This window comes from Ambystoma mexicanum, chromosome 3q, assembly GCF_040938575.1.
Source record: "Ambystoma mexicanum isolate Mex_15411 chromosome 3q, UKY_AmexF1_1, whole genome shotgun sequence".
Classification (NCBI taxonomy): domain Eukaryota; kingdom Metazoa; phylum Chordata; class Amphibia; order Caudata; family Ambystomatidae; genus Ambystoma; species Ambystoma mexicanum.
In genome coordinates this window covers 1193271978-1193298883 of record NC_090926.1, presented here as the reverse complement: position 1 = coordinate 1193298883, position 26906 = coordinate 1193271978, and the positions used below count along the sequence as shown (strand labels likewise).

Genomic DNA, 26906 nt, shown 5'->3' with positions numbered 1-26906 from the left:
GTCCCTGACATGTGTACAATACTTCCTCAGTTTTAAGTGTTACAACTATTTTCAAATGACTACTGCAGAAATAATAGGGAAATAATAAAAATACTGCTGCTGTTACTTCTATATCTATACTACTACTACAATCACTTCTACTGTGTTGTTTAAAGTTAATGCCGCATTTTCTACCACATGTTCAGAGTACTGTAAAGTAGTTTTAGAAGTTCTTTCTAGTGTGAGATCAATAGTAATATTTGAAGCAGATGCACCACACAACCACTGTAAGTTGGAAGAGAGGGCTGTCAACCATGAAGTGTCTGTATTTAGATTTCCATATGATCACAGGTCCTGTTGTAAAGACATAATCCGTAAAATATGACTAATACATTATTCAACATTTGCCATTTATTTTCTAGGGATCTGATGGACAACCAGGGCCAAGGGGCTTAGCTGGTGAACCAGTAAGTATAGTCTAATTTATGTCAAAATAAACTTGGTGTATGCTGACAAAGCAGTTTTTGGTAAAGGAACATTTTTCTGGGACCCTGGTGAAAATACTAGTAAATTGTTAGCTCACAGACCAAAGATAAATGTTACTGTTTAACAAATATGCCTAACTGCTTATCCTACCTCTCATGACTGTATTGTAATCTTAACTAGTGCTGTGATACTTCTGGGTTTGGGTACTATCAACAAATTCCGTAAATAAATAAATCGAGGAATCGACTGATTTTTTTCTCCATTTTTCAGGAAGGAAGTGCATAATTATACTATAAAGTTAGAGGATGAAGAGTAGTAAAACTCCATGTGCTGATGGATTTCTCATTGAGTTTTACTAGGTTTTCTCAGATATATTATCTGCCTGTCCGGTGCAATGTCTCTGATAGGATTCCCAAGAAGGGGAAACTACCAGAAAGTATGAAAATAGAAACCATCAGCCTCAATGCCAAATAACTCGCAAAATTTCTGTAGGTGCTCTATCTACAGGCCTATTATGCTGCTTGACTTATTAAGGGACTCTCAGTATGGCAAAGATAATATGAGCGAGATGATTGGTAGAATCTCTCGTGCATTCAGTTTGGGTTAGACTAGCTGTTTTCACCTCTTGCATGTTTACCTTTTTGTTAAATCCCTTGTCAGCATAACATATCAGACAGACAATATACATGCTATCAGGACAAACACAGGGAAGGAAAGGCGTTTTAGCGCTTTTATCTGGTATGCAGTTAAAATTTCGAATTAACAATTTCGAATGCATTTTTCTCGGAAAATATGTCGAAAAAATAAATGTTGAATATATATTTTTTTATTTTATATGTTTTTTTGGGTTTAGTTAGTAAAAAAGGGTCAATAAAAAAACGGGGGGTTAGAGGGGAACCCCACCATTAAAAAAAATAATAATGAAAAAAATTCGACATTTTTTTTCGATATTTTTCATTCGAGAAAAATGCATTCGAAAATGTCACTATAAACCCTTTTATCTTACACACCAGGTGCTTAATACCTGCAACGATTACGAATCTTGTAAAGATACCGGAGACCATCAGGAAATGCATTATTATTATAAAACAAAGCTATTTCCAATAAATGATAAATATTTCCAATGTCTCTGATTTTTTAAGGATTTCTGTCAGTTGCAAAGTAATCGGGCCTCATTATGACATTGGTGGTAGCCGTGCCTGTAATAGAGTGTCAATTTTTCTGGCGCCCACAAATGGGCAATTACCGGGTCATTACGGCCCTGCCGGATCCGGTAATAGCCCATTTGTGGGCGCCAGAAAAAAGATGCTCCCCTTTCCCATTCACCCCATAGGGCTGAATGGGAATGGGGAGGTCTGATGCGCCGGCACCGTTTATAACGGTGCCGGTGCATCTGACATGCTGTGCTCGTGGGTGCTGCTCTGGCCACAAGGTCCGACCTGGTGGGCAGAAAGGCACCCACGAGCACAACTCGTAGTTTGCCGATCGGGAACTACGGTACCGGCAAGCTTACCGGTACTGTTGTTCCCAGACCGGCAAACTTATAATGAGGCCCATTTAGTCTGCCAAGGTTACCTTTAAGTGTCTGGAAATAAAACCTACCCCAGAAACGAATTAAACAAATCAAAGATGGATCTCAGAGGAGGGCCACATTCTCAAATGCTGTCCTTTACAGTAAAACACAAAACTGTTATTTTGGAATTCCACATCTCAATAGCTATAAAGCTGAAATTACTTGGAGTTCATCCTCTCACTGGTTTGGCGATGAAGCAGTTCCAAAAAAGTGGCTGCTTCAGTTCCTTACCCTGAAGTTAGAAAGTTGTCCCTCTCCGGACAAAAACACTATGTTATCATCCAGAAAATTGAAGAATCATACAGTTTCGCAAAAGGTAGACAGAAAAATGTGCGTGACTTCCACATAAATGGTAAGTATGCATTACAATTCAGAATTTCTAGAGAAAAAGCTCATCACTAGAAGCAGGAGACCAGGACAGTTAGATGATGGTATTTATTGCTAGCCAAATCAAGCCAGCATACCTGTTTCCCTTGGAACTTTAATAGCTAAACGTGCAATCTGGTATGCAATTGATAAAAGTATCCCGAACATCCCTTGAAGGGATAATACAAAAATATAAACAGCACTTTTTAAACGAAAAGTAAAGTGTCCTTGCCTTCCCAAAAGCCCAGTATTCAAACTTAGGGGCACATTTCCCATACCACACTGTTTCTTTCGGGCAACCTCCTCAATTGCCCTGATCTTTTTGTACCATTTTCTAACTAACTTTATTTTTCCTTATAGGGGCCACGTGGTTTAGTTGGTGTAAGAGGTCTCCCTGGCCCCACAGGTCAACCGGTATGTGAGATTCAACAACATTCTCTGATACCACATTTTTTTAAAAAAGGACTTGACATTTAACCTAACGTATTTTTTTCCCTGTATATTTCAGGGGGTGAGCGGCATCGACGGACACCCGGGAGCCAAAGGCAACTTGGTAAGACAGTAGGTTCCCTGAATCATCTCTAAAACATGGAAGGACTAATGATAGTTAAAGAATTTCTGATTATGGGGTTTACATTTTCAACTGTGGAATCAAGAGACATGAGTTGTAAGGGTGACTGCTCCATTTGCAGAAATTGATGTATTCTTGATAGATACTTTGATCTGTTTTCCTTCAGTTACCGTATCTATGAAAATTGAGAGTGCCTAGAAACATGGGCAAGCATTTTAAGCATCACTATGTAAAAAACTGGAAATAATTTCCTATTGCCACAGTAAATAACACTCCCAGCATGTTCCCTCGTAGGTAAAGGTAGACCAGGTTACGTGCAAAGCAGGAGGCTTCAACACAAGCTGGCAAATACCCTCTACATCCACCTCACCCCTTTTTCAACCCCCAACTCTCTTCCTAGGGTGAGGGTGGGGTTGATCCTAGGAGCAGGGGTTAGCACCCTACTCCTAGGATCAACCCCACCCTCACTGCCTCCTCATTATACCTACTCATACCTCATTATACCTACTACTCACCCGACAACTTGGAAAGAGCTCCACTTCTTCATAGCTAGGTTTGAACAACATAAAACAAAAATGCATGTATAGGGGTCAGAAGTCAGAAGGGGCTGGGTTGTAGGTTATCTTTCAAAAATGTTACCACCTCATTTAACACAGATTGTCAACCGCAAGAAAGAGGTCTCGCAGTCAGCACAGGGGCTGTGTGGAATTCGACCATTCACATGGTGGGGCTTTTTTTAAATTTTAAATTAAATTGAATAATGATCAACCTCCGGAAAATGCTCAGAATAATCCATCTGGACAGGTTTTTTTTTTGATGAAGAGCTGATCATCGTGCCAAATCTTCGTAATTCACGAAATATAGAAACTCAGACCTCTTCTTGGGGCAAGTCTATGTATCCTCTCCTCTTCCTTTCCAGGATGAGGGGGCGGGTAAAAAGTTGGTAAAACAATTTTCGAGAAACATGGATTCTGAAACTATTTTAGGTAGAAACAAAGGATTTACCTTAAGAAAAACTGTGTCTCTATAAAAAGTAGTAAAAGGGTTTTACAGGGTAATGCCTGCAACTTGCTCACCCTGCGGGCTTTTGTTAGAGCTACTTGTAAAATGGTCTTAAATGTCAAAAGTTTTAATGCTCACCAATGAAAAAGCTCAAAAATAGCACCCATAAGACATTTTAGAACAAACTGGGCCTTGCAAAGGAGTTGGGGGAATCACGTTTGTGAGCCCCTTGAGAACTTGTATGAGAAAAGGAATTTTAAAGTATGACACTTCCTCAGAAGAGCGCTTAAACATTGAAAGTGCTGCCAAATAACCCTTAATGCTTCCAATCTGGAGTACCAGATTTGCCAAATGTAGCAGAAAGACAACACCATAGGTATATTACATTGAAATGGGTCAACATTCTTATCTTTGCATCAGTTGCAGAAACTGTTCCATAAGTAACGGTTCAAAGAATTAGTTGCTGGCCTTCTGGTCGAAAGCAAAATTAATCTCCATTACATCATCCAGGAGGTCCCAATACGTATATCTCAACCTCTCAGAAACCAGGCATGAAGGTTGAGTGTCTTGATCTCTGGATGGAGAACCTGACCCTCCTCTCGCGAGAGAAGCTCCTCTCTTTGTGGAAGACGCATTGGAGGGCAGATGGACATGTCCAGAAGGCCCGGGTACCACGTCCTCCTGGCCCAATCCAGAGCTTTTAGGTTCATGGATTTCCTGAACTTTCTCAGCCTCCTGATTACTTGAGGAATGACAGGGACTGGAGGAATTCCCTGGAGCTGTAAAGTTTGCACTTCCGGTTGGCACTGGTCATGAACAGATCTACTTGAGGAGTTCCCCACAGGGTGAAGATCTCTTGAAGGACTTCCTGAGCTAGTTCCCACTCATGGGAGACTGTGCTCTGCCTTCTCAGAGCGTCCGCCGCCGTGTTCTCTTCTCTGGCTAGGTGAACTTCTGATAGGGAGATTCCCTCTTGAATTGCCTAGAACCAGAGCCGCATCGCCTTTCTGCACAGAGGTACTGAACCTATGCCCCCACTTTTGTTGAGTTTTGTACATGGCCACTGTGTTGTCCATCATTATCAGGGCATCCTTTCCCGTACAAAGGGCAGAAAGGCCTTCAGCGCTAGCCTGGTTGCCCTCAGCTCCAAAAGATTGATGTGTAGTTTGGACTCTGATGGAGACCAACGTCCGCTGACTGCCAGATCCTTGGCGTGTGCTCCCCACTCTGTGACTGAGCCATCCGTAGCTACTGTTATCTGCCGACATGGCTGCCACCGCACCTCCTGGGCAACCCTGCACAGAACCTGAAGAAGGTCTGACATCTTGCCTGAGAATTGAGACTACTGAGTCATGAGGGCCAATTGGAGGGATCTCATTCTCAGTCACGCCTCTGGCAAGAGGAAAATGCCGGATGCCACGAGGCCAAGCAGCGTTTGTAAATCGGAGGCCGGTAGACGCTGGGCACTCTGGAATTTGGTGACCATCTGCAGTATGTGTTTAGCCCTGACCTTGGCTTGCGAGGCTTTCCCTGAGGATGCATCCAGGACTGCTCCGATGGACTGGAGTCTTTGTGATGGTATCATATGGGACTTCTTGAAATTGAGGGAGAAGGACAGACTGTGGAGAGAGTGGCACATGATGCTGAGATGTTCCAGGGCTTGTTCGGGAGAACAGGCCCTGATCAGCCTGATCAGCCAATCGTCCAGGTAGGGGTAGATGTGAATCCCCCCTCTCATGAGACTAAAAACCATTGGGCGTAGGTCATCTATACTGGTGATGACGTTGACCTTGAGACAGAGGCCATCGAGGGACATTGAGTCAATGGAAATGATGCACAGCATCCTCTGCCGAAAATACAATTCTGAAGCAGCTGAAGCTGGAAAGGATATATCAAAAGAAGAGTAATACGTGGGATGACACAATCCATTCGACTACTATCTTACAACAATACATTCATTTGTGACTAGAATTGTATCTACAGGAATTGATTTAAACGTTTTTGCTATTTAAAGCAATTCATTCACCATTATATAAAAATTCTAATTATGTTAAAAAGAATGTCTCTCATTGCGTTATTTTAAGAGAAACTTTGCAATAGAACAAACATAAGATTTAACAACAAGGGCTTTATTTATCCCTGACAGGTAGGGACTGATCTTGTTGTACTTAATACGTACAATTTATCTGTCAAAGTTGCAATCCGATACCACACTGGACTCCGTTCCGTAGACAACAAGCCTTTCTCCTTATATACCAGTGGAGTTTTACAAAATACAGACCCACCAGCCGATTAGGCAAAAAGAGGGCCCATCAGCAACCAGCACCTGGAAAGAAACACAAACTTTTACCCCTAGTCGGATACAACCCTAATCCCAATCACCACCTACAGCCTGCAGCTATCTGGTCATCAGTGTTTGCACAGTTTGGTTCTCCCGGTGAGGTCAGTAGCAATAGTCCATAGGCCAGTAAACTGCCTGCTGGAGACAGGACGTCCCGTACCAAGAGCCTGCAAGGACCTAACCCCGCCTGCACGACAACGCCTCTAAAGGATAAGGGAAAACCATGTAGAGAGCCCAGAAAGCTCAGAGCGTGTGTAGATGATGCAGGGGTGAAGAAGGATCCTCAAGGTATAGAAGCAGGGAAATCCAGGAATTAGGTGGTGCCAGTTTCCAGGAAAATAAACAGACACAAAAATGCACAAATCCAGGAAAAAAGTCAATTTGCCAAAACAAAACGCATTCCAAAAACTAAAGTGAAATGAGTGAGTCAGGTAGATTAGCTGGAAGACAGTCAAGACCTGCGTCAAATCCAAAAAGGGTAAATCAATGAGAAAGAATACTGAAAAATCCATATTGGGCACAAGACGCGCTGCTGAAATCGTTGAGAAGCAGGTATCATCGTTTCCCTCTGCTTCTTCCTGCTGCCAGACCTCCGGATGTGGCATGTTGCGTCCTCCCATTTGCCCCAATGTCATGCGCAGCAGCCACCAATTACCCGAGCGTCATGTGGCATCATGACATCAGATGCCCGGAAGGAGTTGGAGTCAGGTAAATGCCACGGGAGCCTCCAACGGGTATAGAGTGTCCGAGTTTGCATCCTCTGGTGCCTGACAATATCAATATAACAATATAACAAAGGTTTGCATCCACTATTTGAAATAGAACAGGATAATCCTAGTAGCCAAACCTGATTTGTATAGCTGGCAATAGATACCACTCAGTGCAGAGGCAGATGCTTCCAGGGAACAGAATTTTACAGTGTTGACTATGTCACCACTATCGGTATAATGGACTAGGCAGTCTATATGCCTCAGTTTATACATTGCCTAACCCTTAACAGAGCCCTCAAATAAAACGCTCAATATACATACCCGCATTCCCACATTGTGTCAGTGGGTAACACTGTCAATTATTACAAAACCTTCTATTTAACCAATGACATTTGTGGATTGTGTAAATGATCAATATTTTTGTTATATCTGCGGTCAAATGTATGCTTGCACGAAGGATCTACCTTGAGACAAAGTATTGATTTTCTAGATCATCTTTTTAGGGTATACAAGGTGAAGTGGGTGCTCCAGGCCAGCAAGGTAACCCTGGATCACAGGTGAGCTCTCACACAGCTTTGTTTATGCTTAGTTATTTAACATAGTACAAGTGAGAGATGTATGAATGATTTTGTGAATGTTTTTTTCTAGTTTTTCTATAAGTTTGCCGCACAAAACATTAAACCAATATTACAACCAGTTATTGTTACCAAAACAAGTATAAGTTAGCCATTGCCGTTCACTGCTCGTGATGTCATGTGATGATCTAAGTAACATGGAAAAAAGCCACCTAAAGGGAAGTTTAACAAACTCCATCTTCTTGTGAAGGGTTGGTATACATCCGAACAAGAGATTTAGCTATAGTTGAGAGCATAAATGTTTCATGGCGGTTTGCATGGGAAATTAAACTTGTGGCTGGAGCTGCCCGTATAGATTTGCCTCTCTACCAGCACAAACCGTACATCACAAAACCTTCCATAAAAATTCAGCCAGATATCGATGTTTTTAGGTATAATTTCGGACAGTTTTTTGGAACTTCATCAAAGATATTAGCATCTGAAAAAATGCTCTAAATATGGGATGGTCAGTACAGGTTGACCATAATTGCAAAGTTGCTGTCACTAACTCTGTCATTTTATCACGGAGGCAGATGAAGGGGTTTTCTTCAGAATTAGAAAAGTGGATGGCTATGGGCAGTCCCTCTCACTCATGTCTAGCGTGGAAGGTTCCATCCCTAACCCAGGCATCTCTCAACCACAGGTTTGCCTCTAGGAATCGGTAACCAATACTATCTCAAATTCTGCTACTATCCAAATTTCTATCTGCCTGGTGGTGATGGCCTAAGGGCAGACACCTTTTCTAACTAGCTCCCTCGGGGCTGGAAGTGCTCCCTAACCTATGTTCCCATACTGCAGTTCTGTATAACAATACATCTCTTTCAGACATTTAGACCCCGCTTAATCTTACCCTTTCACGCCCTTGTACTACTCACCCTGATCTTTCCTTCCTTTCCCTTCTTTCTACTCTTCTCCATTTCTTCCTCCTACTCTCCTTTATCTCTCTCACTCCTTCAGACTATCCCTCCGATGTTCGCTCTCTCTCTACAGTCCACTCTGCTCGTTTCTCCTCTTCACACCATTACTATTCTCCCATCTCCGCAGTAGTACCACTCTCCCTTCTACACACTACTACTCTGCACTCCTACTACCCTCCCCCCCACGCTCTACTCTACCAGTAGGCTCCATTCTCCACACCACTACTACTCACCCTGATCTTTCCTTCTTTTCCCTTCTTTCTACTCTTCTCCATTTCTTCCTCCTACTTTCCTTTATCTCTCTCACTCCTTCAGACTATCCCTCCGATGTTCTCTCTCTCTACAGTCCACTCTGCTCGTCTCTCCTCTTCACACCACTACTATTATCCCATCTCAACAGTAGTACCACTCTCCCTTCTACACACTACTACTCTGCACTCCTACTACTCTCCCTGCCCACGCTCTACTCTACCAGTAGACTCCATTCTCCACACCACTACTACTCACCCTGATCTTTCCTTCCTTTCCCTTCTTTCTACTCTTCTCCATTTCTTCCTCCTACTCTCCTTTATCTCTCTAACTCCTTCAGACTATCCCTCCAATGTTCTCTCTCTCTCTCTACAGTCCACTCTGCTCGTCTCTCCTCTTCACACCACTACTATTCTCCCATCTCCACAGTAGTACCACTCTCCCTTCTACACACTACTACTCTGCACTCCTACTACTCTCCCCGCCCACGCTCTAATCTACCAGTAGACTCCATTCTCCACACCACTACTACTCACCCTGATCTTTCCTTCCTTTCCCTTCTTTCTACTCTTCTCCATTTCTTCCTCCTACTCTCCTTTATCTCTCTCACTCCTTCAGACTATCCCTCCGATGTTCTCTCTCTCTCTACAGTCCTCTCTGTTCGTCTCTCCTCTTCGCACCACTACTATTCTCCCATCTCCACAGTAGTACCACTCTCCCTTCTACACACTACTACTCTGCACTCCTACTACTCTCCCCGCCCACGCTCTACTCTACCAGTAGGCTCCATTCTCCACACCACTACTACTCACCCTGATCTTTCCTTCTTTTCCCTTCTTTCTACTCTTCTCCATTTCTTCCTCCTACTTTCCTTTATCTCTCTCACTCCTTCCGGTTATCCCTCCGATGTTCTCTCTCTCTACAGTCCACTCTGCTCGTCTCTCCTCTTCACACCACTACTATTATCCCATCTCAACAGTAGTACCACTCTCCCTTCTACACACTACTACTCTGCACTCCTACTACTCTCCCTGCCCACGCTCTACTCTACCAGTAGACTCCATTCTCCACACCACTACTACTCACCCTGATCTTTCCTTCCTTTACCTTCTTTCTACTCTTCTCCATTTCTTCCTCCTACTCTCCTTTATCTCTCTCACTCCTTCAGACTATCCCATCCGATGTTCTCTCTCTCTCTCTACAGTCCACTCTGCTCGTCTCTCCTCTTCACACCACTACTATTCTCCCATCTCCACAGTAGTACCACTCTCCGTTCTACACACTACTACTCTGCACTCCTACTACTCTCCCCGCCCACGCTCTACTCTACCAGTAGACTCCATTCCCCACGCCACTACTACTCACCCTGATCTGTCCTTCCTTTCCCTTCTTTCTATTCTTCTCCATTTCTTCCTCCTACTTTCCTTTATCTCTCTCACTCCTTCAGACTATGCCTCCGATGTTCGCTCTCTCTCTACAGTCCACTCTGCTCGTCTCTCCTCTTCACACCACTACTATTCTCTCATCTCCACATTAGTACCACTCTCCCTTCTACACACTACTACTCTGCACTCCTACTACTCTACCAGCCCACGCTCTACTCTACCAGTAGACTCCATTCTCCACACCACTACTATTCTCTCTCTTTGCACCACTGCTACTCTCCACTCACCACCCATACCTTCTCCCACGGGCACCATCCTTTTACTCCCCTGATCACCTTCTCATTCTATATTCCACTAATCTCACTCCTTTTAAGCAAACTCACAGCAAAGTACCACGTTCTCTCACCAACCAATACCCCACATTACACACACATTCAGCAATCCGTCTACATGGTCCTCCACACTGTTCTTGTTCTACTTGGTCTGATGGTTCTGCTTCTCTTGCCTTGACATCACCCACACAACCCACACCTTTCTGTTTCTTGCCCCCCTTTTTATGCACCCCCCAGTTGGCTCTCTCCCTCACCTAGTGTCCGGGGTGCTAACTTTCCTTTCCCCAGGGGAGGTGCTACAGGTACTCAAACACAAAGTGTGGTTTAAGCCCCACCCACTATCTTGCATGCGGATCCCCTGCATTTGGAAATGGCAGCCCACTACAATCACATGTAATGTCCGAGTTTGTGTGGGTTCTTGCCAAAGTGTTCCGTATGATGGCTTAACATGTGAATTGCTTTGCTTGCACTGCTGTACTTAAGGTAATTTTGTCTGTGTGTATTGTGTGTAGCATTAGGATTCAGAGGTTGCAGGGCAGACCGCTCCGCCAGTTGCTGCACGTGAAGTTAAATCTCTCATACTGGTGCATGTCACCTAGTGTGGTCAGCACGTCGGTCTGCAGAGTGCGATGCCCTCAGGGACTGTGCATATGCAGCTAAATCAGGGGTATCCCTATGGATTTCAAAGCCTGGGGAGGGGCAGAAGTGATATGGTCATCAACACGCTGGTGGTGGTCTCAACTTTGCTATCGTCATGCGTCACCTCCATCTGCCGAACTATAAATCGAACGATGGTCGCCATCAAGCGATTGATAGAAACATCAGGCAGAGCGATGTACCTTGACAGAAGAAACAGAGGATCCTTATCCTTAAGGTTTAAAGCAAGACTTTAGAGTATGGTGCCCAGTGCGAGAGGGCATAAATAATATACTATGGCCATTTCTGGGGGCCTCATCTGGAGTACTGTGTTCTCTTATGGAGTTTAAGTCAAGAGTATTGAGTTCAGCTCTGGATACCACATCTGGAATGTGGTGTCGAGCTTTGGAGGCCATTTTGTAGAAAATGATGCAGTCAAATATATCAAGGGGTATAATAATATAGCAGATGAAGTAAGTATATTATAATGAGGTGGGGGGTGCTAACAGAATGAGGGGAGATGCATTTTCAGAGATGTTCAGCATTAACATACAAAACTAAATTCAAGAAGGCAAACTAGCGGCACCGGGCTGCAATTGTAATTAGGCCTCACAGACCGAGGGAGTGGTCATTATAACAGGATTGCCATAAGATCAAGCCGAGGGCTGTAAGTTGGAGGAATGGTCATTAGCCCAAGTGATAATGACCAGGGTATATAAGGCATATAGCACATGGAGTTACGCAACAAAAACAGAAATCATTTTTACTGTGGTGGAAAAATGAGCAACCACATATAACTTGTATTAGCACATAGATATCGTTATTGACCTCCTCACAGATAATCCGAATGCTTATAGTGCAGTAATTAACTACTAAACATTCTGTCTTCAGAAGCAGAAAGGGAAACAACAGTGTAATATTCATGCAAGATTTTTATAAACAAGATACTTCCTCTCAGGGAGATGTTGTACTGAACACGAAAGAGAAACCTTAAACATTAGAACATGCTTTCACTTTCTTATAGAGAAACTGTTTACTTTTACATGACATCTCATGCATGCTCATGTTAAACCTGTTCCATTTTTAACCAAACTGACAATACACTGCTTAAATTAAAAGTCAACAGTGTTCGTGGCGTGGCCTGGAGCGCCAGCGATGCAGCAGCTCCACTAATGGCCTCCGCTCGGGTCCGCAGCTGAAAGTGTGTTTTTCGGGTTCTTGCTATGCCTGCCGTGCCTTTCTCAACCGAGGCACCGCGGAGCTTCCCCTGCACCATCAGCTGCAATCAGGGTGCTTAACGGCCCCAAAATCAGCACGAACGCGGCGCTGACTTATTTCTCCGGCAGCCGCGCTGGGACCAAGATGGCGGCCGCATCACCGCGTCTCGCTAGCCCCTCCTCATGGGCGTGCTGTGGACTCTGGGGCCCTGTCTCCCCCCGGTCCAAACTAGAGGTGCTGGGACGGCACCCGCTTCTGCCCGCCTGCCAGCTGGTCCCTCGCTTTGGATGGGGGTGGCCTATGTTCCTGGCCGGCCCGGCTCCCATGGCCCCGTGCAACACTGAGGGCGTCCGCACTGCCATCGGCCCACCGCCAGCTACGGTGAGCGAACTCTCAGTCTCCCCACTATACTGAGGCCCCCTGCTCACACCCCGCAGCCCACAGGATCCTAGCCTACTGCCTCTTACTGGACTGTGCCTTAAGGCCCCGCTGGGTCTTCCAGCACCAAAGCCCTCGCGCACCCTTGGGAGGCGCGGCAGGGCTCCATAACAAATCGGGTCCTCCCTGGAAGTGAGCCCCCTGCTTGCCAGGGCCAGCGTGGCACCCGACCCATGCGAGGAAACCTAACTGGAGCGCTTGGGGGGCCCTGATCCTCAGCATTGGCCCTGTCTCCGCCACTGACTGCCCTCCAGTTCAGAGCGTGATGCCCTCCTTCGCTTCCTGGGGCGCACCTGCCCAATTCCACCCATCACCAGCCGGGGTGAGCTTGCCTCGGCCCGCTGCACCCTAGGCTCGGGCCGTGTGGGCGACTCAGAGGCCCATCTCCACCTGGCATTGCAAGGTTTCTCCCCTGCAAAGGCCAACTTCACCCCCGGAGGCCCCGGAACAGCTTCCCGCCTATTCTACCTCCTGGGGCGTCCCGGCCCACATCATCTTTGGAACTCCCCGGCCTCTGCTGTCCCTGGCTTTGCACTCGCAGATTCAGGGATAAGCCCCGGAGGACGCCCCCTCTCCCCGAGACCATGTCCAAAGCATTAAAATCCTCCAAATCGGCTGACATCTCTACCATGCTGCAGGCCACTGAGAAGGGGAAGAAAGCAGACCCCCTTAAACTCACACCCCAGAAGCGCCTGATGATAAAGGGACGCTCGCAACCAGGGAGGACCTCCAGGCCTTCATGATGGACATCAAGGCGGAATTCAGAACTTATATGACGGAGCTCACTGCTAAATTGGAGCAGACGGAACAAAGGGTCAGCAACATCGAGCAGAGGGTGGAGGAGGCCGAAGATCGAGCCATGGATCATTCCAACTCCCTAACTGAGATTCAACGCGCTGTCCAGACGTTAATGGAGAGAACCGAAATCCTTGAGTTCAAACAGGAAGACCTGCAGAACTGCTCCCGCCGCAACAACCTGCGCATCTGAGGGGTGCCATCCTCAATCACTGACAAGGAGCTCCCCAAATACATAAACACCTTCTTCCAGTCCTTGCTACCGGACCTAGACGAGGCTCAGCTCTTACTTGATCGAACCCACAGATTGCACCCTCGCCGGGGAATGAACTCTGATCCCCCTCCGGACGTAATTACAAGGGTCCACTTTTACACCACCAAGGAGGCCATCGTAGCGATAGGCCGCATTAAAGACGAGCTTTCTTTCCAGGGCTCCCTGCTACAGATCTTCCAGGACCTCTCCCCTCTAACTCTCCAGAAACGCAGATTGCTCCGACCTCTTTCGCTCTTCCTCCGAGATCAGCGGATCCGCTACTGATGGCTCTTTCCCACAGCACTTCAATTCTCATACAAAAGCACCCCCCGCACCATCAGCCACCTTGAAGATGCAGCTTCGATCCTTCCTCCAGACTCCCCCGGGGCCTCAGTGCCATCTTCTCCGAGCTGGGCGGGCCACATGCCGAGCGGGGCCTCTCCCAGACCGAGACGGACCCCCTGGTCAAAAGCATAGAGAGGCCGCAAACCCAAGTGACGTGCGAGGACTCCCACGCAGGATACTTGGCACCGGAACCATCTGATTCTTAAGCTCGCTGCGGACCCAATGCGGTCTATACCCTCCTCTAAGGTGGATGCCACCACTTGACCCTTGGAGAGACTTTCAACCATGTTGGTCCTTCTGTCGGCAGACAGTTCAGGTGGCCAGGGGTTGGACCGATAGTTCAAAACCGATCCCCCTGGTCGCACCTTGAATCCCCCGTTGGAGGCCCTCCCATTGGAGGCCGATGTTGGAAGTTCGGATCTCCCGTTGGAGACCAGTTAGGAAAAACCTTCAGCCACAGGTGACCCCAAAGCTGCTGTTCCCTCGCAGTTATGGCTGACTCGTCTCACCCCCATTCCCTCCCCCCACTGAATTCAGACTGGATGCGCCAGCCCCCACACCTAAAATTAAAATTTACCACTCTGAATGTCAGGGGTTTGAACTCTCCCCCCGAAACGAAATCTGTCCTGTAAAGGCTACAGGACGACGGGACCTCAGTCGCTTTTCTACAAGAAACTCACCTGATCCCCGCAGAATTTTCCCGAATGCGAAGCAGATTCTTCCCCCTACAATTTCTGGCATCCAACGGAACTAAGAAGGGTGGCGCCGCCATCCTTTTTGCAAAAGATTTAAAGCCTCAGATCCTGGACTCACTAAGATGCCAAGAGGGTCGCTTTGTGGCGATCAAATGCACCATCCGCAGCCAGCTTTACACCCTTGTCTCTGCTTACGCCCCGAACGAGCACCAGGAGGGCTTCTACCAGGACCTGGAAGACTCCCTCTTGCCATTCCTTGAGGGATAAGTGATCATCGGCGGAGACCTCAACGGGGTCCCCCCTTAGGGATAGGTCTCACCCCCCAACATCCAGGGACCTGAAGTTGGAGACAGCCCTGCTCCACCTGTTTCGCACGCTGAACGTTGTTGACACCTGGAGGGTGCTATCCCCGGAAGAGAAAGACTACTCCTTCTACTCGTACGTGCACCGCACCTTCTCCAGGATCGACCTACTACTGGCTTCCCCCCAGATTCTGTCCTTCATGGATGATGTCACGATTGGCCCCCGGATCCTCTCGGATCATTCCCCGGTCTCGCTCATCTTCCGGTCCCATGACCCTGGACCCTCCTCCACCGCCGTCAGTGGTGCCTGTATGACCCCATCTTGGGCGACATGGCGGTGCGGGAATCAATTGCCCGGGCAATTAAAAACTTCTTCGCTGAAAACCGTGACGAGGACACCTCCCCGGCTAACACCTGGGACGCCATGAAAGCTGTGCTCAGAGGGGAACTGATTGCCCAAGGTGCGGCGTCCCACAAACAGAAGCAGGCGGCCCGTGCTGCCCTGGAAGCCAAGGTCCGGGACGCTGAGGCCACTCATAAACGAAAGGGCTGGTCCCCGAAATCTTACAGGATCCTGCAGATGGCAAGGAAGAGGCTTGAGGTGCACTATACCGACTCCACAGCAAACCTGCTAATCAGAACCAAGCAGTGGTACTACGTCCACAACAACAAGGCTAATAAGCTGCTGGTCAGAAAACTGGCTAAAGAAAAGAGCAGGAACACTATCCTGGGTCTCTGCGACTTGCAAGGGAAGATCCACCATGCGGACCACGAGAGACTACGCCTAGCAGTGGCCCACCCGTCAGAAATAATGACGGCGCCCCTGCGGGACCAGGCCGAGCAGCGCTCATACATTCGGGGGCGTCGCTCCCACTTCTGACCCCAGAGGCAAGGGAAGAACTCGAATCACCTATCACTAATGAGGAAGTGGAGGAAGCCATCAAAAGCCTGAAGCCTAGGGCCCCTGGCCCAGACGGATTCACAGATTCTCCACTTGATTTTACAAATTCTTCCGGCCAAAACTAGTGGCTCCCCTGGGCCGTCTTTTCAACTCATTTCTAGTCACCGGGTCAGTCACCCCATCGATGCAAGAGTCCATCACGGTCCTCATTCTCAAACCTGGAAAGGACCCCCAGGAGAACAATTCTTACAGACCCATCTCCCTGTTGAACTTGGACGACAATATTTATTTCAAGATCCTGGGCAACCGTCTGGCGCTTATTCTTTCGAGTATTATCGATCCGGACCAGACAGGGTTAATTTTCCATAGGTCGACAAAGGACAACATCCGCCCGGCACTGGATCTAATTGAAGTCGCCAAACAGGACTCCCAACAGCTGGCCTTGCTGGCCCTGGATGCAACCAAGGCCTTCGACAAGGTAGACTGGCCCTATCTACGCCTTACGCTGGAGGCCTTCGGCTTTGGCTAAACTTTCAGGAGAATGATCCTTGTGAACTATCAAGGTCCTAAGACCCGGCTCAGAGTTAATGGCCACATATCTGACCCGATCCCCCTCACCTGTGGTACACGTCAGGGATGCCCCCTATCTCCCTTGCTTTTCGCTTTAGCCATGGAACCGCTGGCCCAGCGGGTTCGTCTGAGCCCCTTGATCACTGGCCTGAGGATCGGCCCGGCCCAACACAAAATTGCCCTCTATGCGGACGATGTGCTATTATCTATCACCAACATTGAAGCCTCCATGGGGCTGCCCTGATAGAAATCCAGAGCTTCGGGAGGGTATCGGGATTCGCTATGAACTTCCCAAAATCAACAGCGCTAGGAGTGGGCCTGCGCCCGGGCGAGAGAGAGGCCTTAGAGAAGCTATGTCCGCTCCAATGGAGTTTCCAAGCGATTCCATATTTGGGGGTTCAGATCACCGCACACCCAGCAAAAGTCAATTTCCCCCCACTCTTCGAGGAACTGGAAAGGGACCTGGCCCGCTGGCGAACGCAGGAGATCTCGCTGTTGGGCCGCTAACTTCATGCAAGATGTACCTTCTCCCCCGTTTCCGCTATGCCTGCGCTTCCCTCCCAATCTCAATCCCGCTTCCCCTCCTGCAACGGCTCCAGAGGAAAATTGAGTTCATTTGGAAGGACAAGAAAGCAAGGATCCCTCGGAGAACGATGATGGCCAGCACGAGACTGGGAGGCCTGGGGGTACCTGACCTCAGGAAATACCAAGCGGCAGCACAACTGGCCCACCTGCAGGCACGGGGCCTCGCCACTGGGTGCCCGAAGTGGGAAGAGATCGAACAGTCACGCCTCCCTCTGCCCCTCCGCTTCCTTCCATTTATCCCCTCGGCATTACGCCGGAGTTGGCCTGGGGTGCTGACCGCTACAAAGCAGTTGATAAAGACATGGGAGTGGGCCCGCAGAATTAGAGGCATCCCAGGAGGTCTGAGCACATCTTCTCCGATCTTCCTTAATCCAGCCTTCTCCCCGGGAGCCTACCCAACGAACTTTAGGAACTGGGTGGCGGAAGGCCTCGAAACTTTGGGACAGCTATTTGAGGGGGGCCCCCCTCACCTTCGAACGTTGCAAAGCAACCTTCCAGCTGGCGGAGTCGGACAGATTTACTTATGCCCAACTTAGACACTGGTACTCCCACCCCCATACTCGGGCGGCGGCAACACAACCCCTTTCCCCGCTAGAGCTCACAGAAAACGACCTGCCTCCCCGGGGAAAGATCTCGGTCCTCTACAAACTATTGCAGGAAGATCCCCTCCAGACTAAGCCCTCCTATATGTCCCTCTGGGAGGCGGACCTGGGCCATGCTATTGAAGATCAGACGTGGGTGGACGTCTGGAACAGAACTCGCACTGCATCCCGGTGCATCACTAACCGGGAATGCGCCCACAAACTGCTCCTGCGCTGGTACTACACCCCCCTGCGCCTCCACCACTTTCAGCGGGCTCTGGATCCCCATTGCTGGTGTCTTTGCGGTCGCCCAGGCTCTTACTTCCACATGTGGTGGTCTTGCCCCATAGTAAGAGGGTTCTGACTTCAATGCCTCGCCATTATAAGAGACATCACTCAAGTGGAACTTCCGCTACCGCCCGAGCAAGTCCTGCTGGGTATCCCGCTCCCGGACTCCTACCCAAGAACTGGGAGAAGGGCGGCGCTGATATCCCAATTCCTGTTGGCAGCCAAAATTACGGTGGCCTGCACCTGGAAGTCCGCGTAAGGTCCCCTGATGACCCTCTGGTGGCTCAAACTTTGGGACATCCTGATAGCCGAAAGGGTCACGGCAGCCAGAGCGGGTCTGCTCCATCAATTTAACGACATTTGGGCTCCAGTCCTAGACTATGACCAGAACTACCCGGCCCTGACCTGCAAACCGCGCCTGGCCGCTAGGGCCCTCCACGCTATGGGCAACAACGAGCCACTTGATCAGCCCGTATGAGACCCGGACATGTGGCCCACTGGAAATACAAGGGAGGGAGGGGGTGTGAGGATCTATTTGGTTTGTCTGCTCTATGAGACTAGCAGCTATGTTACTGTATATGTTCTCCTGTGTGCTGATTTATAAATAAACACATTTTAAAAAAAAGTCAACAGGGTTATTTAAAAAATAAAACCACATTCAATTTACTAACTCAGTCTATTTACTTTACTCACTCAAACGTTAACATTTTTTACTTCACCACCAAAACTCCAAATACCATATTGCTACTACCACCATGTGTTAATAACCTTATAGACCCTGGAAGGGGTCATTATCACCTCAGGCAATACGCTGAGAAAGGGTCATTATTGTTTGTGATAAATGGCCTCATTATAGGTTTGCTGGTCCGGAAAGAAAGTGTCGATAACTCTGTTTACCGGCACCTTTCAGGACCGGCAAACTACAAGTCTTAGTTACTTACCTGTGACTGTATTTCTCTAGCATTGGTATCTTCCATAGATGCACAAGCTTGAATATTCCCCGTCATCAGACTGGAATTCCTCTGTAATTTAAATACTTATAAACTATATTAAAACCTTTTTTAAGGAAATGCTACACACCCAGCCCAATAGGGTGTGTGTAGCCTCTCACGTGTGCAGTCTCTCCACCTCCTTTGGTCCTTTTAGACCCTAACCAATGAGGTGGCAGGGCTTAAGCTCCAGCCCAGTCAGCCATCATCAGGTTTTTCACTGTGGTCTTACTAAACAGGGGAATCTCTTAACTTTCTTCTCTTTTATCATCTAAATCATATTTTCGCTCTATCTAGAGTACTTTTCTCCCTTTATTGGCATAGTGCCTTCACTGGCTTAGTGTTCCTGGGCTCAGGTTACTCTTCTTTCCCTTCAAAATTTCGAATGTTGGTCTGCCTTGCTATCACCTCATGGCAGAGTCAGAAATGCAGCCCGCCAAAGAGAACACCTCCATCTTCAGGGATTGCCTCGACCCTCATGAGATCAAGTCCTGCAAAATCTGTCGGACCTTCTCTAAAAAGACTCTGGAATACAGACATAGAAGACTCCTGCGACATCTAGAAAGCAGGCAAATGTCTTCTGACAAAGAATCTTCACAGTCTGCACCTTCAATTTCTTCCAGGCAAACTGAGAAGCAAGCTCTGAAGAGGAGAGCTTCTTCAGTGGATAGAATGGGGTCTCCACCCCCTCAGACGAAGAAGAGGAGTGAAAAGACCACCCTGGGGTCACAAAAAGCCTCCAAGGTCCTGCAAAAAGGGGGCGGGGGTTTTTCCAGAAGAAAGGTAATGATTTTAAATCTTCCTCGTCGTCTGCGGAGCGGTTGTCCACTGGGGCATCGTCCATGCCTAGACACACTTCACCATCTAAGGGTGTGATGCTGGAAATGCATCTGAGGCACAGGGCCTCTGAATCCTTGTCCTATTACTGTTTTTATCGTGTGTTCTGTCATGTTTTCTGCCCAGGAGTCCATTTGTGACTCCTGGCAGTGCAGCTCTCTTTTGGTTTGGTGAACAGACCCATGGGATACCCTTATGGCACCCATGGGTAGGGGGTACAACCCTGTGCCCCTAGTGTATGTTTTTGGGCACCTGTGGGTGGCCCACAGAGCAGGGTATGTATGGGCTGGTGGCAGCTCCATGCTGAACTTGACAGGTGCTCTGGGTGTCCTCCATTTTGGGATACCCAGGCCCTGCCATTGGGATCAGTTGATTCCTGATAGAAAACAAGATGGCCCCTGTGGCCTCTTGCTTTCTATTGCCTGTTGTCTTGTTTTTCCCAAAGTCCTGGGAAGCCCTGACTCTGTCCCTTCCCCCTGACTGGCTGTTGGGTGGAAGTTCCATGTATGGTATTGTGGTGAAGGCCCAGCTAGACTGGCTGGAGCCTTCCCAGTGTCTGTATGTTGTGGGTACCTCCTGTGGGTAGGACCTGGGTGAATGGAGTGTGTGACCAATATACACTTCTTGTTGTGGTTGTCTGGTTTCTGGCATGTGAGACAAAGACTGAGACAGCCCTGCCCGAAACTGGCCTGAATGCAGTGTGTAGTGTTGAATGGCTGGGTACTTGTCCCAATCCACATTCCTTGTTGTGAGTGTCTGGAAGGGAGGAGTGTGGCCTGAATGCACTGTGTGCCTGATTGGCTGACTGACTGCATGAATGCCCTGCAGTATGATTGGCTGCTGAGTGTGTGCCAGCAGCGTGGATGAGAGTGAGGATAGTATATCTGGGGACCTCTCACCACTGGAAGGGTGTTCAGTTCAGAAGCGTTCAGAAGCTGAGTCTCCACTCAAGAGTAACTGGAACTGCTGATCCTCGACGTCCAGCTGGAAGAAGAAGACTTGCTGTGGCATTTGCTTCGACCGATCCGAAGGCTGTCGAATTCGTCGAGGGCTGACCCGAGAGAGGACCTGGTAAGGCGCCCTCTTCCCGTGCTCCGAGGGACCATCGAGCACCGCTCCATCTTCGCCGAAGCGCCCTGGAAGACAGATCCTCGAAAGGCTGTCGACCCGAGACGGGACCGCCGAGGAGATCGAAGTGAAGCACCCGGACATCGACGCCGTCGAAGTCCATTGCCGTCGACCAGGGTTCGCAGGTTTGTGGAACCGCTGGAGGCCCGTCGAAGTTGTGTTGCCCAGCCGTGGGAACCACTTGACGCCGTGCCGCCGACGATCGGAGCCGTCCGCTCCATTGCCTAAGAACATTCAATCGAAGGACTCTCTCGACCGCATCATCGACCGCTTATCCTGCCGGAGAAAGTCGAGGACGACCAACGCGCCGAGGAGAAACCTGCCGGTGGGTTTCCCGCCACCCGACGACCTCAAAGACTCGGACGACTCGACGCCCTTGCTGGGCTCCCGTCTCTACAATCTTTGCGGTCCAGAACTATTGTCATCGAGGTGCCCCGCACACCTCCGCCTTGCAGGACGCCGACGCCCCGACGCCGACGAGCACCGCTCGGACGAAGCTGCCGCCTCTTCGACATCGTTCCACCTCGTTTGTCGACGGACGTTCGACGCCCCGTGCCTCCCGCTTGAAAGGGAAGGCATTCAAGAAGGGCCGTCGATTCCCCGTCGCCGAACAGCGAGTCCCTCGACGCTTGTCGACGCCTTTTCGAGGAACTCGACTCCACCAGGTACATTGGGGGGGTAAAAACATTATAGGGGAAAATAAGACTTGCAGAGCAATATATGGACTGGGTTTGAGCTATATCTTTCCTTACAGGTTGCCCAGGTGGGGGGATCTCCACACAGAACTGTGCCAAGTGGTAGGGGTCAGTATTCTGCCTATTGCTGAACCATCTTATTTTCTCTCCTCTCTCTATTGCTGGTTTCACTCTACTGGTCTGTGTGACATTGTACAGTATTGTTCATGCACTTCAATAAGATCTAGGGTGGTACCACTTTAGGATTGTAAATATTTGTCATTATAGATTTTGCCGGAGTACAAAGTGAGTTATCATGATGAATGTACATAACCTTAACTATTGATTATATAAAGACTGTGTTCTAAACAATACAGAGTGTGGATATTCCTTTGTGGGGGCTTGGGGATACACTGTACTTAAGAACCAGCCTGCATCACCTCCTGAGAAGCTAGGCCTTGATTGCTCGACCATTGCTACCGAATAGAGAATCTTGGCTGGGGTCTCCTGTGCCTCTCCTCCACCATGTAGGGAGCGGAAGTACAGACACCCCCCACCGGTCGTTGAGATCCGTTCTCTCACACTGGTGGCAAGCGGTGGGATGCTTATGGTTTTAAGAATCAGTGTATAACCGTGCCACTTACAAAGGATATTTGTCCTTTATCGAATTAAGGTTTAGTTGTGTACAAGGTAACTGCATTACAAACAATGGAGTCTATTGCGAATGGCAAATTAACTCGGATGAGCTTGGAGGCTCTCCAGAGTGCTTGTGAAGCTAGGGAGTTAGACTTTGTGGATAAGTCTAGGGCTGAGCTGATAGCTGCCCTGGTGGACTACCAGACTGATAGTGAAACTCTTGATGAGGGGGGGAATGCAACCAATGAGGACTCTGCCCCTGGGGTTTCTGCTGAATCTGTTTCTGGGAATGCCGCCATTCCTGCTGCCTCTATTCCAAACTCCAGCAATTCCTTAGAGCTTGAGTTATTAAGGATGAAATTGGCCTTTGAATACCGCAAGTTGGAAATAGATGCTGAGCTTAAGAAAGAGGAGTTGGCTCAACAAGTGGAGCTCAAGAATAGGGATCTTGAACTCAAAAATAAGGACCTTGAACTCAAGAGCCAGGACACTGAATGTCAGAGGATCCAGCTAGAGAAAGCTAGAGTGGAGACTTCAGCTAGATCCAATGAGAGTGTCAGGTCCCCAGCCACCAAGTTTATGAAAGATTTGGTTGGTGTATTTGTGGAGGGTTCGGATATCCTCCAATGGATTGAAGCGTTTGAAATGGCTTGTGAGATTCATGATGTGGATAAAAGAGATTGGGCGAAGTGTTTGTTAAGCAGAGTGCCTCAAACCGGGTATGACTGTATTCTGAAGCTGAGTGTGGAAGAAAGGGGTCAGTACGAGTGTATGAAGTCTGCTTTGATTGCCAAGTTCGGCAAGACACCTACCCAATACCTTAGAAGGTTCAGGGATTTTAAGAAAAAGGAGAATATGTCTTGGGTTGACTGGGTGAGTGCTGCGCACATGAACATGATGGGGTGGATCGATGGATACAAGGTTAAGACTTTTGTTGAATTGTCCCACCTCTTGTTTTTTGAGCATTTCTCTGAAGCCTGTTCACCAGAGCTGCGTCAGTATGTGGCTGACCAGAACATTTTGGACCCCTTTAAGCTGGCTAGGTTGGCTGACAAGTGGGTCTCCCACCGGGTGTCCCCTAAGGACTCCAGTGGGAAGGACAAGGACAAAGAGAAGGGGGCCTCTCAGAAAGCTGAGGAGTCCCCCAAGCAGTCACAGTCGGGTAAACCAAAACCTTCCTCTCCTAAGACCCAAAAATCTAGTGGGGATAAGTCATCTGGGGGTGGGAATAAGAGTAGTGGTCCACCAGCTGCAAAGCAGGCTCCCAGTGGTTCCAGTACCGTACCCCGCACTCCTGGCGCTTGTTGGGACTGTGGGGCTCTGGATCACAAAAGGGGTGACCCCAAGTGTAAAGGTAAGGCACTTGGAGTACAGGCTGTCAGCCTGACCTACCCTTACCCCGTGTCTGAGGTGGAGGCCACTGTCCTCCCCTCCTCTGCCGGTATCACATTTGGTGCTCCGGTGGAGATTTCCTTAGTGTCCCTTAGGGCCTGGGACCAGTACGCAGAAGTACTGGCGACTATCCCACAGAACACCCGTAGATTTTTGAGAAGTGTCCTCTTGAATGGCCAGCCTTCTACTGGTTTGAGAGACACTGGGGCAAGCATGACAGTGGTGGACAGGACCCTGCTCAGGCCAGAGGACTATGAAGGTGCTCCTCTGCAAACCACCAGGTTAGCTGGTGGGCCTCCCAAATTATCCCCTGTAGCCTTAGTCACACTCATGATTGGCGACAAGACAGCGAAGCTTCCTGTCCTGGTTCAGGACAATGTCCCTGCTAACATTTTGTTAGGGAATGATCTAGTAGAGTTGGGGTTGATCTCGGATGGTCTTCCCATGACTGCTGCTGCCGTCACTAGATCACAGGTGACATCGGGACCGGCTGTGGGTTAGATACCCGAGCCCAAGGCGAGGCCTAAGGCAAGAAGGCGGAAGACCAAGAAGGCCACCTCTGTGGAAGGAGCACCTTCTCTTCCTGCTGCACCCATTGGGATCCATGCTCAGGACGGGCTGGGTCCAGTGGAAAACCCCAACTCAACTCCTTTGGGAGAAGAGGCAGAAGACTCTCCTGTGGGAGAGGTTCTTAACCCGGAGGATCATCCCGACCTTCAATGCTTGTTAGCTGAAGGGGGACCCTCCCGGGCGGACTTCTGTAAGGGGCAGAGAGAGTGCCACTCTCTCGAGGGACTGAGGAAACAGGCCCTGGCCCAGGCACAAGGAGAGGTGCCTAGGAATTTCCGGATTTATTGGGAGGGTGAGCTCCTTGTTAGTGAGCCCACTAAGCCTGAGCCTGGTGCCCGCAAGAGGTTGGTGGTACCCCAGGTTTACAGGCCCTTCCTACTGCAGTTGGCGCATGAGGTGCCCTTGGCTGGTCATCTTGGGACCAAGAAGACTAAGCAGAGGCTCTCTGCCCATTTCTACTGGCCACGGATGGGAGTAGAAGTGGAGTCCCACTGCAGGACCTGCCCAACTTGTCAGTTGTCTGGCAAGACTGGAGGCAGTGTCATTGCCCCACTGCAGCCATTGCCAGTGGTTGGCACCCCATTTGAGAGGGTGGGCATCGACATCGTCGGTCCCCTTGACCCTCCCACTTCAGGTGGACATCGGTTCATCCTGGTCTTGGTAGATCATGCCACCAGGTACCCTGAGGCGATACCCCTTCGGACGGTTACGGCCAAGGTGGTTGCCAGGGCTCTCCTGGGCATTTTCACCCGTGTTGGATTCCCCAAGGAAGTTGTCTCTGACAGAGGATCCAACTTCATGTTGAGTTACATGAAAACCATGTGGAAAGAGTGCGGGGTAACCTACAAGTTCTCCACCTCTTACCACCCCCAGACCAATGGTCTGGTTGAGAGATTTAACAAAACTCTCAAGGGCATGCTAGGTGCATTGGAAGAGCCCCTAAGGAGGAAATGGGATCTCCTCCTGCCATGCCTGCTGTTTGCTTACAGAGAGATACCTCAAGAGGGTGTTGGTTTCAGCCCCTTTGAGTTACTCTTTGGACATCCCGTGAGGGGGCCCCTCGCCTTGATCCGAGAAGGCTGGGAAGCCACCCCTCCAGGTCCCGCCAAGCAAGTGGGGGACTACGTGTTAGGCCTCAGGCGGAGGATGACACAGATGATGGGTCAGGCAACAGCAAATCTCAAGGCCAGCCAGGAATTGAATAAGTACTGGCATGACCTTAAAGCCTCGCAAGTGGATTGGACTCCGGGACAGGAAATCCTTGTGATGGAGCCTACAAAGCCTAGGGCTTTGGCCGACAAATGGACTGGACCCTTCAGGATAATCTCCAAGATGGGCGAAGTCAATTATCTGGTTGACATGGGTGCCTCTGGGGTAGCCCCTCAGGTATTCCATGTCAACAGGCCCAAGCCTTTCCACAGGCGAGCTGAGGTCTCATGTCTCTTGCTAGCTTCCGGTCAAGAAGAGGATGAGAGTGAGCCCCTTCCTGATTTGCTGCATAGCAACCCTCAGGATGGCTCAGTGGAGGGAGTACATCTCTCTCCAGATTTGCCAACAGAGCAACAGAGGGCCTGTAGGGCTTTGCTCCAACAGTACGCCTCTCTGTTTTCACTGACACCAGGCCTTACGCCGTGGTGTAAGCACGAAATTGACACTGGTGACAGTGTGCCTGTCAAAAGCAGGTGCTATCGTATGTCAGATACCGTCAAAAACCACATCCAGGCTGAGGTCGCCAAGATGTTGGATCTGGGTGTTATTGAACCCTCAACCAGTCCCTGGTCCAGTCCAGTGGTCCTTGTCCCTAAGGCAAGTTCCCAGGCGGGTACCAAGGATTGGAGGTTCTGTGTGGACTACCGAGGAGTCAATGCCGTCACCAAAACTGACGCGCACCCATTGCCCAGGGCTGATGAGCTCGTGGACACTATAGGTGCTGCCAAATTTGTGAGCACCTTTGACCTTACCTCAGGCTATTGGCAAATAGCTCTGACGGACCATGCCAAGGAAAAGACGGCATTCTCCACACCTGAGGGACTCTACCAGTTTAGGGTCATGCCCTTTGGGTTGAAGAATGCCCCTGCCACCTTCCAGAGATTGGTCAACCATGCGCTCAGTGGGCTGGAAGCCTTTTGTGTGGCTTACTTAGACGACATTGCCGTCTACAGTTCCACCTGGGAAGAGCATTTGACACATCTGGATAAGGTGTTGCAGGCCTTGAAAAGGGCTAACCTCACTATCAAGGCCACCAAGTGCCAGATAGCTCAGGGGAAAGTTACCTATCTTGGTCATGAGGTAGGAGGGGGTCAAATCCAACCTCTCTCCAGTAAAGTACAGGATGTACAGAACTGGGAGACTCCCACTACTCAAACCCAGGTGAGAGCCTTTTTGGGCCTCACTGGGTACTATCGCAATTTCATGGCAGACTATGGAACCATAGCTGCACCCCTGACAGCTCTAACTTCACCCAAACAGCCTAGGAAGGTTAATTGGACTGAAGACTGTCAGAGGGCCTTTGATGGCTTGAAAGAAAGTCTGTGTAGGGCACCTGTGT

At 49.1% G+C, this 26906-nt stretch overlaps 1 protein-coding gene across 3 annotated transcripts in view; it reads left to right on the top strand.

The window, feature by feature from the left end:
* Positions 1 to 26906, top strand: part of COL5A3 (collagen type V alpha 3 chain) — an 899023-nt gene that overhangs the window by 440777 nt on the left and 431340 nt on the right. For all 3 annotated transcript variants that reach the window (XM_069604041.1, XM_069604040.1, XM_069604039.1), the window contains 4 exons: positions 402 to 446; positions 2765 to 2818; positions 2913 to 2957; positions 7532 to 7585. In XM_069604041.1, coding sequence (XP_069460142.1) covers positions 402 to 446; positions 2765 to 2818; positions 2913 to 2957; positions 7532 to 7585 — 198 coding nt within the window. The remainder of the gene's footprint in view (positions 1 to 401; positions 447 to 2764; positions 2819 to 2912; positions 2958 to 7531; positions 7586 to 26906) is intronic.